At 55.0% G+C, this 12,442-nt stretch overlaps 1 protein-coding gene across 1 annotated transcript; it reads left to right on the top strand.

Moving 5' to 3' along the window:
* Window positions 1–7,008: 7,008 nt before the first annotated feature.
* LOC307067164 (keratin, type I cytoskeletal 13-like) lies at window positions 7,009–11,597 on the top strand (the record flags this gene model as incomplete). The annotated part of the gene is made up of 8 exons (XM_079724526.1): window positions 7,009–7,518; window positions 8,616–8,698; window positions 9,244–9,400; window positions 9,588–9,749; window positions 9,839–9,964; window positions 10,045–10,265; window positions 10,884–10,906; window positions 11,243–11,597. The coding sequence occupies 8 exons, from the start codon at window positions 7,009–7,011 to the stop codon at window positions 11,335–11,337; spliced, it is 1,377 nt and encodes a 458-aa protein (XP_079580652.1). The 3' UTR covers window positions 11,338–11,597.
* Window positions 11,598–12,442: the final 845 nt, after the last annotated feature.

The raw sequence follows: 12,442 nt of genomic DNA, 5'->3' as shown, positions 1-12,442 counted from the left end.
TGTACTTAGCACAGGGCTGGACACATGGACTAATCACTTACTGGATGGTTGACTGAATAGATGGCTCTGGTTCACCACTGTATGGTTGGCACTGTGCTAGGCACACCCACCTAAGGGTCTCATTTAATCAACTGCCGGTGGTCAGGATTTATTATTCCATCTTAGAGATGAGGGAACTTAGAGAAACTTACAGATGAGGAAGTCAGGCTGATGACTTGCCCAGAGGCCTCGTGGATGGATAGTAAGCAGCAGGGCTGGGGCTGGGCCCCACACCTGTATGACTCCAAGACCAGGGCTTGTTCTGGGACCCCCAGGCCCTGGTTCTTCACAGCGCATTGCCAGGACCTTCCTCCTTGCTTCTGGACCTCACCATATGTACCCCCCGAACCTCCCCTCTTTTCCAGCCAGGCACACCTGACCTCCAGAGCGGCTGAGCCAGTTCCCCTCTCTGCCCCCCTGCAAAGCTGGCCCCCATCCCCCCCGAAGCTGCCATCTCCCCACAAAGCACTGAAAGTGCCCAGAGCGAAAAACACCAGCTCCAGGAAGTCCTCCCTGATTTCTCCAAGCTTAAGTCCAAAGCAACACCAACCCCTACTTGCCCTTCTCTGTCTAAATCCTGCTCCTGCTCTCCTGTCACCAGTCTCCACCTGAGGGCTCATTAGAGCAGCGGTATCCATGCACACCTGATTTGTTGCTTCTGGTTTGGGGCTGTTTCCTTTGGGATTCATAGCCCCTGATAGAGGGCAGGGAATGAGGAAGTGGAGAACTCTGGGTGCCATGGCTGGGCTGGGCTCGGGTGAGGATTGCGGGGAGAGGGAGAACCGGTTTCTTTGTTCTGTTGGGAAGAGCAGGTAGGAGGTGCCGCTGTTCTCCTTGGAATCAGATCATTTGGGAGGAGGGCCGGGCCCTCTGAGAGGGAGCCCGTAGGTCTCGCTGGGCACAACTCCTCACCCAGCAGCCATGGCTGGAGAGAAGGTGGCATCTGTTCTTTCTGGGGGAGATTTAATCTAGAATGTGTCTCCTGAGTACACACTTTGAGGCCAGATTTCCCTGGGGCCGGAGGAAGGAAAGGGAATTTATTAAGTGTCTGCACACTGCCAGGCTCTGGGCGGGGCATTCAATGGATGGCATCTCATTTACTCTCCAGACAGCTTTTGAAGCTGGGGGTCAGACTTCAGAAGCAGTTTTCAGAAGAGGAAACCGAGGGCCAGGGAAGCTCAGTCACTTGAATGAAGCCATAAACTAGGAAATAGTGAAACTGGGTTTGGGACGGTCTCTCTGATTCCAGACCTTTGCTTTTCCCTGGATGCCATAGGGTGACAGAAGTTGGCAACACCTTCCTTAGAGGGTGTGCTGGTCTGAAACCCATTTCTTAACCTCTAGGGGCAGCCTGTTCAAGTGTCACACAGCCATTACAGTCAGAAAGATTGTCGTCACATGCCACCTTGGTCTCTCACGCTGTGGTTCAAGCCCAGAGCACCAGGTTCCACGTCCCCAACATCCTGGGGTCAGCCAGGCTCCTTTTGGGAACTCTCCGACCCCACTGTGGCCGGGCTGCTGCTCGTGCCTCACCAACTTCCGGGCCTCTGTTGAGAGGTCTCAGGCCTTCTAAACAGCCACCGAAGAGTCTTCTTTGCTTGCAAAAATAACCACATCTGCAAAGGTGCAGGGTGGCATGGGGGCTCAGCCCTCATCCAGTGAGCCTTCTCTCTGGGCCAGACCCTGAGCTGTGGGGGTGGGAAGGGGAGGCTGCTTCTATCTCCCCTGAGTTCCCGTTCCTGCTCTGCTGGGATTCAGGGACAGGCTATCAGAGAAGCCCTTGGAACTGGCCAAGTCCTGTCCCCGGCCTGACCGTGGAGTGAGATGTCCACACCTAGGGATAGCTCGTGCCTGGCTGAGCCCTTAAATCATCTTCGGGGCAGAGACAGCCCGCTTCCTGCCCCTGGATGGAGGTGGGGCTGGGTTTCCAGCCAATCCGGGAAGCAGGCAGCAGGCCTCTCTCCTCCCCACAGAGAGGGCAGCTTTGGGACTAGGGATTAGGGCCCCGGGTGTGTCCTGTGTTCAGGCTGGCTTTCCCAGAGCAGGCGTGGGGCATACCCACCCCTCTCTCCCTGAGGACTTTGGTCCCTGTTCTCCTCCAGGTGTCAGTTTCCACATCTTTAAATGGAGGTGTCTGACTGGACGGGCTGATCCCGAGGTTGTCTATGGGCTGCTCTGCGTCCTGGGACCTCAGAAGGGAGCCTGGCCTGTGACAGCAGGGGCTGTGTCTCCTCCCTGCACTGCTGAGTCCTCAGAGGGGTAACTCAATAAATAGCTGTTGCACGAATGCATGAACTTTCTTCTCTTTTGCTCTTTCTTGCCTTAGACATGGCTCTGGACATTCGCTCATGTCTTGGGCATGTGCCCACCTGGGGGTCACCTGTCCCTCCGTGGGCAGTTGGCGGCACGAGGGGAAATAAGAAGGTGGCAGCTTTTCCCATGAGATTTGCAGCTGGGGTGACCCGACTTGATACCATTCCTGCTAGATATTCCTTCTCACTTAAAGCCAGCAGACAGCGTGTCTCTGAAACAGCTTCTCGGACGGTTAGCCAGAGCTCCCCTGTGCCAGGAGCAGTATTCAGAGGACAAAGCCCTTGTCTTCAGGGAATGTAAGACTGAGTGGGAGAAATAAGACAGGAATGCCACCAACTGTCACACGTCTGGTTGCTGTGGGTGCCGTGCTGGCTGTAGAAACCAGAGAGGGAGGCAAAGCAATGAGCTGGCACTGGATGGAGGAGGCCCAGAAGAATTCTCCGCCGGGCCATCTAACAAGGAGAAGCTCGCATTTCCTCACTTGTAACAGGGAGGGAAGAGTAGCCTTCCGCCTGCCGGGAGCTCCTGTGGGTCAGGTGCTTCTCAAATACTAACTCATCTAATGCCTGTTTTTCAGTTGCGGCACCGAGGCACTGAAAGGTTGAGTAACTTTCCCAAGGTCACACAGCCAGTCTGTAGCAGAGTAGGGTTGAAACAGGTCCACCTAATTCAAAGCCTTTGCTGGCCTCGCTGGGTTTCTGGAGAACCCTGGTGGTATAAAAGGGATTTTAGAGAGCTGATTATGTAGAAACGTGAAGCCCTGAGGCCTTGAGGCTAGTCTGGAGAAGGCTCCTGAGGATTGCTGTGTCAAGCAGGTGTCTCTGAGGGTGGAGGGCTGACAGAGGGCCCGGGTCCACCGTCTGGGGTGGGTCTGCCTTTCACAAGAGACCCTTCCCCTGGTGGGGAGCCTTAGGACCCTTTGGGAGGTGGTCAGCCAGCCTGGGATCCAGGCCCCCTGTTGTCCAGGGAGAGAGAGAAGGAGGGAGGAGCCCGATCCAAGATTCAAGCAAGGAACGCTGGGTTAGGAGCTGGGGGATGAGGTCTAGGCCTCAACTTTGCAGATGAACAATCTGGTGACTCTGGATAAATTTTTGAGAACAAGAGCCTCAGAGGGCATTGCTGAAGGAAACTTAGAAGCCATTTCAACGTAAGGCCCACAATGAATCACCATACGTACCCCCATATGTACACCATATGTACAGTGAATCAGTGGTAGAGCTAGAGATCCATGGATTACTCTTCCCTTCCCACTGCCCTGGGCCTTGGCATTCTGGGTCTCAGTTTTTTCCACGTGTGAAATGAAGGAGTTGGACAGGGAATTTCCTAGGACAATTTAGGCTTTGACATTTTGCGTTGAGTAAGTACCCTTACAAGCCCCCAAGCTTTGGAGCTCACATCAGGCCAGACGGCAGACAGGCTGACCATCAGGCCAACAGCTGCACAGGCCTAACCACTGTGGGATGCAAGACCATCCACCGGCTGGGTCTTGGGTGACAGGAGGCCTGAGAATGGAGAGGGCAAGAGAGAAGGCCCTATGGATGGGACAGGGCTAACACTGGCCTGAAAGGGATTGACCAGGCAGTAGTTAAGGGCGCAGACCCTAGAGCCAGAGGTTTGAATCTTGGCTCTGACATACTCAAGTTTGGTCAATGTAGTTAACCTCTCTGGGCCTTTGTTTCCTCATCTGGAAAAAGGATACAATAGCAATAGCAGAGTTGTATCAAGGACCAAATGAAGTCATGCATGTAGAGTGTTTCACACAGTATTCAGAAATGTTAACTAGTGTTATTTTATTATCTTTTAACACATACAGAATGGAACCCTCAGAGATCAGACACTGAGTTTGCAGCAAGGCTCCAAGACACCAGCTGGTGGGGTAGAGAGAGCCAGATGCCAGTTTAAATCTTGACTTCATGGTGACCTTGGACTAGTGACCTAGCTTCCCTGAACCTCAGCTGCCTCATCTATAAAATGGGGCGAAAAAAACCCCTCTCCTGTTGTTGTGTGACAACCTGTTAAACTCAGCTTCCTCTGCAGGGGTCACTCATAAATGGGGCTTTCCCTCCCCTTCCCTGGAAACGTTAGAGCAGAGGTGATTTTGCCAGAACGCAAAGAAGGAAGCTTTAGACATGTGGGCAGTGCCTTAGCCCCAGCACTCTGTCCTGCCCCATTTGGACAAGGGCTGGGAGAGGAGAAATGGGGTCCCCACGATGGGTCTCTACCCAGCTCCCTTCAGGAACGCTGGCATGTGTCCCCCCGCCCCATGGGCCCTGGGGTTCACTTTGGGTCAGAGGAAGGCATTCCTGTGTCAAGGCATACCCTGCTCGGGAGGCGTGCAGAGGGGCCGAGCCCTGACCCCATGAGGGAGGCATGTCCTGGCCACTGTGGGGCTTTGGAGGATCTGTGGTTATTGTTCGCCTAAGAGGCGTTGGCTGAACCTGCTCTTCAGCCCCAGGAGGATTGTCGTTCCAGGTCTGGCAGGTTCCATTAATCACCTTCTTGGAGGGCTCCCACTTTGGGCTGAATCACACGTTTTCAGAGAGAGAGCTGAGCCATCAGCTTGGGCAGGAGGGCAGGGCAGGGTCAGGGGTCAGCCTGAGTCCCTGGCCTCCCTGTGGTCTTAGAGCACCGCAGCCCGACGTGGCTCTCTCCCTGACACTGACACCCACTGGGGGAGACGCAGGCCCACTTCCCTACCCATAGAAAACAGAGGCCAACAAAGCCCTGACTCCGAACCCTCCCTTCTGGTCTTGCTGAATCAGCGAAGGGGCTTCCAGGACAACCTCAAGCCTGCGTCACCTCACTCCAGCTCCTGGCCTATCCCACCCAGCCCCTCAGGCTGCTGTGGGCGGGCAGCTCCCAGGAGGCCATTCACGGCAACCTTGGCCCCCTTGGCGAGTGGAGGCTTTGAGTCCGAGTCCAGCGTCCTTCCTGCACTCTCAGCCCTGGAACCTCTCCTTCTCTCCCGGGCTTCTGAGAGGCCAGCTCAAGACCCGTTTCTTTTTTCTTTCAGCCTGAGTGGTGAGGCCTCCTCCGCTGGCTTCCTAAGCAGACCCTGAGTTTCAGTCCCATCCCAGGCTCCTCGGCAGAGACCCTGGCCCCAGGTTCTGGGTCACATCCTCTATGTGGCTTCTTGGTCAAACACTCACAAGCTGAGGCAGGTGTCATGTGGTTGGGGGGCTAGAAAGAACCCTGCTCAGTATTACAAGACTTGCTTTCTGGACGTGGCTATGGCTCTGTGGCTGCTATAATGAAGTAATTAAACCCATGGGCCAGGCTGCCCTAGGGCTTTTTGACCTCGACACTACTGACCTTCTGGGCTGGAGAATTCTTTGGGGCAGGGGCTGTCCTGTGCACAGTAGGATATTTAGCCGCATCTCTGGTGTCTATCCTCTAGATCCCAGTAGCATCCCCCAGTTGTGACAACCAAAATGTCTCCAGACACTATCAAATGTCCCTTGGGGAGCAAAATAGCCCCTGGCTGAGAACATCCGAATTGATCTATGGTGACAGAGTTGGAATTATGGGTATGCTAGGGGCATGGGGTGTATGGGGGGCGATTGACTGGGAAAAGGTACAATGAGCTTTATTGGGTGTTAGAAATGTTCTGGCTGGTGGTTACACAAGTAAACACATGCTTAAATTTTCATACGTGCGTAAAAATGCATTAAGCTGGATGCTTATGATTTGTCCATTTTACTGTAGGAAAAAATGCCTAAAAAATTGAGCCTAGTGTAGACAGGACCAGACTTGGGTTTCAGTCCTGACTCTGCCTTTAAGGCTCAGTTTCCTCCTGTGTAAAATGGGGATAATAGGAGTACTCACCTTATCGGGCTGTTGCAAAGATTAAATGAGGCAGTCAATATAAATTTCTTAGCCCAGTGCCTGCATATGGTGAGGGATCTCAGGGTGTTAGCTATTATAATGTGCAGGGCCACTGGCTCTTTCTATGCCTCAGTTTCCCCAACTGAGGAAACTGTGTTGGATGGTCCCTAAGGTCCCTTGCCACCATGACTTTACCTGATGGTCTTGGAGCCATTTTTTTCTCAGCCTAAAAGCCTTCAAGGTTGTTGATTCCACAGGACCAAGCAAAGTTCGTCATTGCCGCTGGGAGCACTGGAGTAGATGAAATGCTGAGAAAGACGCAGAACATTCCAGTCAGACCTTTTAGGAACAGGAAGGAGGGAGGCAGAGGGCTGAAGTGACAACGCGGGACCACTTTACAGCCACCCTTCCTCTGCAGAGGCTCCCTGGCAGACCGGTGCAGCTCAGTCCCGGTTCTAACATTGGGTGGGGCCGATGGGAGAGAGTTCCCTAAGTGGAGAGGTGAGACAGAATTCAGTTGTCAAAGGGTAGTCTCAAGTAGAACACTGTTCCCTCTGAATCATCACTTTTGTTAAGGATTAAGAAAAAAAAAATGCCCCCTCCCCCAGTGGCACAACCCACCCTGGAGAACAGAGGTAATGAGCTTGTGGGAAACAGACGTGCAGTTGGCACCAGTCAGAGGGTGGAGAAGGGAGGAGAGAAGATGGGGCAACTGTCCAACCCCCTGGAAGGTGTATAAAAGGCATCCACTCTGGGGAAGAGCCACAGTCCTCGGCCAGGCCAAGCCAGGATCCTACCGCACCAGCGCTCTCTGCCCATCTTGCTCTCACCATGAGCTCTTTCCTGCAGAATTCCTCTGCTAGCTATGGGGGTGGCTCCTGCAAGCTGGGAGGAGGTCGCAGTATCTCTAGCGGCTCAACCCGGTTTTTCTCTGGGGGATCATCTGGGGGCCTTGGGGGTGGCATGAGCTGCGGCTTTGGTGGAGGGGTTGGTAGTGGTTTGGGTGGAGGCTTTGGAGGTGGCCTTGGAGTTGGCCTTGGAGGTGGCAGCTTTGGTGGGTGTTTTGGTGGTGGCTTTGGTGACTTTGGTGGAGGATATGGTGGTGGCCTTGGCGTCTGCCTCAGTGGTGGCGATGGCGGCCTCCTCTCTGGCAATGAGAAGGCCACCATGCAGAACCTCAACGACCGCCTGGCCTCCTACCTGGAGAAGGTGCGCGCCCTGGAGGAGGCCAACACTGACCTGGAAGTGAAGATCCGAGACTGGCATCTGAAGAAGAGCCCAACCATCCCAGAGCAGGACTACAGCCCCTACTTCAAGACCATCGAGGACCTCCGGGCCAAGGTGAGTCCTTGCAGGTCGAGGAGGGCTCCTCTGAGCAGGGCAGAGACGTGATGGCCAGGAAAAGCAGGGTCCCCAGGGACCAGAAGATGCAGTGTGGGCAGAATTCTTACCCTTTCTTTGGGGGAAAATCTAGTCTTTTACTGCCTATCAAGCATCTCTATTCCTGATGGGTTTTCTCAGGCTATGCGTTCTCTCCCATTATTCATTTTTATTGTTCTTACTCATGCAACATTTTTTTACTGCTTTCCAGTTATGTTATTACTGACTTAATCTCTATAATCCTAACCCACTGGGTTATTTGGAAGCTGTGCTGGGTTATTTGGAAGTTTTAAAAGCCACTAAGAATGGCTAAAACCAACAGAGAAAGGAATGCATGTTCATTCATTGGTTTGGGAACACTATTTTCTAGGGGCCTCCTTTAAACTGGCATTCTCAATGGTCAGCGACCAGGTAGGGGAGATGATGCAGGCAGAGGCTTAGGCAGTGCTAAGCTGAGATTCTCTCCCTCAAGGCCTGTCCATCACTTTGTGATGCCAGCTTGTTGGAACAGAAATCCATCTGCCTGGGCTGAGTCCCAGCTATGTGGGGTGGATTTTAAATGCTTTGGAACACAAAAGTTCAGACAAGAAATTCAAATGGATGGGGATATTTGTTGGAATTCCACCCTGCTCAGAGGGGAGGCCAGCTCCGGTGATGTTATTATGAACTGTTGGGGGGGCCAGGCTGATTCTGTCCTGATCTTAAGGAGAAGAAAGGCCCTCAAGACAGCGGCCACGAGAGGTTGCCAGTCTGACGCTGCAGAGACGTGACCAACCACAGATGTTCTTGGTGGGGTCGTTCCCCTGAAATGTACATCCAGATCTTTCCCACCATGACCAGACATAGAATGATGGAGTGACAGAACAAACCAAGGGGACCCGTCCCGTCTCTCACTTTACAGAAGAGGAACTGAGGCCCAGAGAGAAGTGCCCTGTCCCAGCTCACAGGGGCAGAGAGGAGGCAGAGTCTGATGGCCACCCGTCCTGCCCGTGTTTTCTCAGTGCTGCTCCCCAAGCCTGTGGACCCTCCAGTGGTTGGTTACCTTCTGTATTTTGCAGATCTTGGCGGCCACCATCGAAAACAACCAGATCATTCTGGAGATTGATAACTCCAGGCTGGCTGCCGACGACTTCAGGCTCAAGTGAGTTTATTTCCCTCATTCTCCTTTCCCAGCAGTTCCAGTTTTAGACAAATGCTCCTCTGAACAATGTAACCAGAGCATCCCAGGAGTGAAGGTCTTGTGGAAGTAGCAGAATCCAGTGCAGGGGTAGTGGAGTGTCTAATATCATTTCTTCCTTCCTCCCTCCCTCCCTCCCTTCCTTCCTTCCTTTTTTTATTGGAGCAGAGAAAGGTTTATTGCAGTGCTAAGTAAGGAGAACGGGTGACTTGTGCTCAAAAACCCAAACTCCTAATACCATTTCTATTTTTTTTGGTTGTTTTTTGTTGTTGTTGTTGTTTTTGCTTTACGCGGGCCTCTCACTGTTGTGGCCTCTCCCGCCGCGGAGCACAGGCTCCGGATGCGCAGGCTCAGCGGCCATGGCTCACGGGCCTAGCCGCTCCGCGGCGTGTGGGATCTTCCCGGACCGGGGCACAAACCCGTGTCCCCTGCCTCGGCAGGCGGACTCTCAACCACTGCGCCACCAGGGAAGCCCTCTATGTTGTTTTTTCAATTTAAAAATCCTTTAGGTATGAGAACGAGCTGACCCTGCGCCAGAGCGTGGAGGCCGACATCAACGGCCTGCGCAGGGTGCTGGACGAACTGACCCTGATGAAGACCGACCTGGAGATGCAGATTGAGAGCCTGAACGAGGAGCTGGCCTACATGAAGAAGAACCACGAGGAGGTGAGAGGTGGGCTGTGCTTGCCACGGCTGAATCACCTTCAGTGATGACGGGGAGCCCTCTGCCGCAGCCAGGCTCAGCCCTCCACGGTGGGACCTGGAAGCACATTCCAGAACATTCCAGTAGCATTCAGAGCCAAGGAGGGTCAGGCTGAGGAGCTTCATGCATCTTCCTTTTCCATCCCTACAGGAGATGAAGGAGTTCAAAAACCAGGTGGCCGGCCAGGTCAACGTGGAGATGGACGCCACCCCAGGCATTGACCTGACCCGCGTGCTGGCGGAGATGAGGGAGCAGTATGAGGCCATGGCGGAGAAGAACCGCCGGGATGCCGAGGCCTGGTTCCACAGCAAGGTACCTGGCCCTCTAACCTCGCTGAGCCAGGGGGTGCTCGGGCCCTCCAGCTGGGCTCTTCCGTCACCTTGGTCCTGCTTGAATTCCAGAGTGCAGAGCTGACCAAGGAGGTGTCTTCCAACACCGCCATTATCCAGACCAGCAAGACGGAGATCACGGAGCTCAGGCATACGCTCCAGGGTCTGGAGATGGAGCTGCAGTCCCAGCTGAGCATGGTACACCTGCTGCCCCTGCCCAGCGGCTGCCCCCTCTAGGCCTGCCTCCCCTCTGACCTTCTCCTCTGCTGCCCCACCAGAAAGCCGGGCTGGAGAGCACGCTGGCGGAGACCGAGTGCCGCTACGCCCTGCAGCTGCAGCAGATCCAGGGCTTCATCAGCAGCATCGAGGCCCAGCTGAGCGAGCTCCGCAGTGACATGGAGTGCCAGAACCAGGAGTACAAGATGCTGCTGGACATCAAGACGCGGCTGGAGCAGGAGATTGCCACCTACCGCAGCCTGCTGGAGGGCCAGGACGCCAAGTAGGTCATGTGGGAAAGTGACTGCGGGACCCTGGGCTGTCAGAGCAGGCAGGGCCTAAGAGATCAGGCCCTTGTGTCTGGGAGGGAAGGACACCTGTCTGAGCTTCAACAGCCTGGACCAAGATCCAGGACCAGAGCTTCCTCCTTGTCCTCTGGCATCAGACTGTAGGGGCATTTCCTTTAACTTTTGAATTCGGGCCTCCAGGTTAGACTGGCAGGACTAGGGACTATGGAGAAAATATCTCATATTGGAAAAGTATTAGCTTGGATTCAGGGCAGCCCAAGAAAGCTGTTAAAATAGAGATGTAACTGCCTTCAGACTATCTTCAGGGATCAGGCCATCCTTGTGGGATCAAGGGAGGGGTGAGGGGTCGAGTGAAGCAGAGGGAGGACCAAACGTCCAGCAAATGCCTAATAATATCCTCCTGAGGCTTCACAGACAGACAGGCCAGGCCTGGGAGTCACCTGATGCTGCTGCTCTGTGGGCTGGGGGCACAGCTGGGAAAAGAGCCCAACTCAGGGGCTCCAAGTGATGATCTGAGAGACTCCATGTGAGGACACGTAGGCGGCTGTCCTCAGTTGCCTTCCGCTCATGGCTGCCTCTCTCCTTTCTCCCAGGTTTCCCGGCTTCACCACAGGAGGTAAGGAAATAACCCAGTGGGAGAGGTGACGAGGCTCCTGCTTATGGCCCTGTGGGCGGGCTGGGCGGCAGTGCTGGGTTCCCCAGTGTAGGAAGAGGGGATGGTACCGGAGCAGAAGGGGTCCCCTGCTCCTCTCTTTTCCTTTCAAAATAGGTGGCTCTGTCCCCACAGCCCCACAGACGGGGCTGTCATGGAGGGAGTCCCCCAGACAATAACACAGAGTCCCCATCAACTACCCACCACGCCACCAGACTGACTAGGGGTTTGGGGCCCTCCAGGGGGGCCTGAGCTGGGTCTTCTCCAGCCTGAAGGTCTTTTGCCTCTTCCATTTCCCAGGAAACGTCAGCCAAGGCAGCACCGTCTCTACTAGCACCGTCTCTACTAGCGGTACCACCTCCACTCGCCGCATTTCAGAAAAAATTAAGCTTTAAATCTGCCGGGCAGCCCCTCGCTCTGTCTTCAGCACCCAGAGGAGAGAGCTGACGGTTCCCTGCAGGAGCAAAGGAGGGACTGCAGGACCCCAGGCTCGGCCACTCCGCTCTCGACCCGCACCCTCCTGAGGGCAGCCACTCCCCACCCTTCTCTCCTGGTCTGCTTCCTCTTCCCCCTGACCTGCCTCCTCTGATTCCTCAGCTTCTCTACTAAAAAGAAAAGCGAATTCAATAAAGTTTCCCACTTTCTTGCAAATACATTTTTGATTCTGGCTTGGTTTCTGAGGGTGGCACCTGCCAAGGCCCTGACTGGGGGCAGTGGGGGGAGGTGGGTGGGTGAGCTCGGGCTGAGCGGCCCACCCTGACGAGGCCTGGCCCAGAGAGCTCCCAGCTGGGGGGGACACAAGGCACCCGGGCCGACCGTCAGCCACGGGGTCGATAATGACAAACACAGGGCCACAGGTGGCTCCCGGGTGATGGCGCCCTGCAAACATGGACATGCGGGAAAGAGGTACAGAGGGCTAGGGGCAGAATGCAAGGGGTTAGTGCAGGGCAAGTGTGGGGAGAAAGAGGCCTAGGACAGTGACTCCGGCCCCAGCTACTGCCTTCCTGCTTTCTGCGGAGGCAGCTTCCTTTGGGCACCCTCACCTGCAGTCCCCCCACCCCTCTGCTTGCCCCGAGGTCCTGCCATTCCAAGCCACTCAGTGACCAGATGCACGACTCAGGGAGTGACCTCAGCCTGTGCTGATGCTGACCCTCCTCCCCGCGTCCCCTCTGGACCCCTGTTCCCCCGGCTTCTCTGGACCTCCCGGCTTAGACGTGCAGCCTCCTCTGGCTCTGCTTGCTCCTCACGGGGACGGGTCCCCTGGATTCTGACGTAGGCAGTCTTCTCTTTTGCCTCTCTGCCCCGCCCCTCCTTGGGCCATCTGGGACGTATCCATGGTCACAATTACCAGTATGTCCTGCTGACTCTCCATCGAGGCGCCTCTCCTCTGTTCCAGTCTCACAAGCCCAGATGAGCCGGCCATCACCTCCTCAGATCCACTCATCTGAAGGAGCGTCCTTCCTTCTCCCAGATCTGGGCCTTCCTGGTCCTCCATCCCAG

The sequence above is a fragment of the Hyperoodon ampullatus genome, assembly GCF_949752795.1.
Source record: "Hyperoodon ampullatus genome assembly, chromosome: 19".
Taxonomy (NCBI): domain Eukaryota; kingdom Metazoa; phylum Chordata; class Mammalia; order Artiodactyla; family Ziphiidae; genus Hyperoodon; species Hyperoodon ampullatus.
The sequence above is the reverse complement of the archived record's forward strand: the minus strand, read 5'-3'. Positions and strand labels throughout refer to the sequence as shown.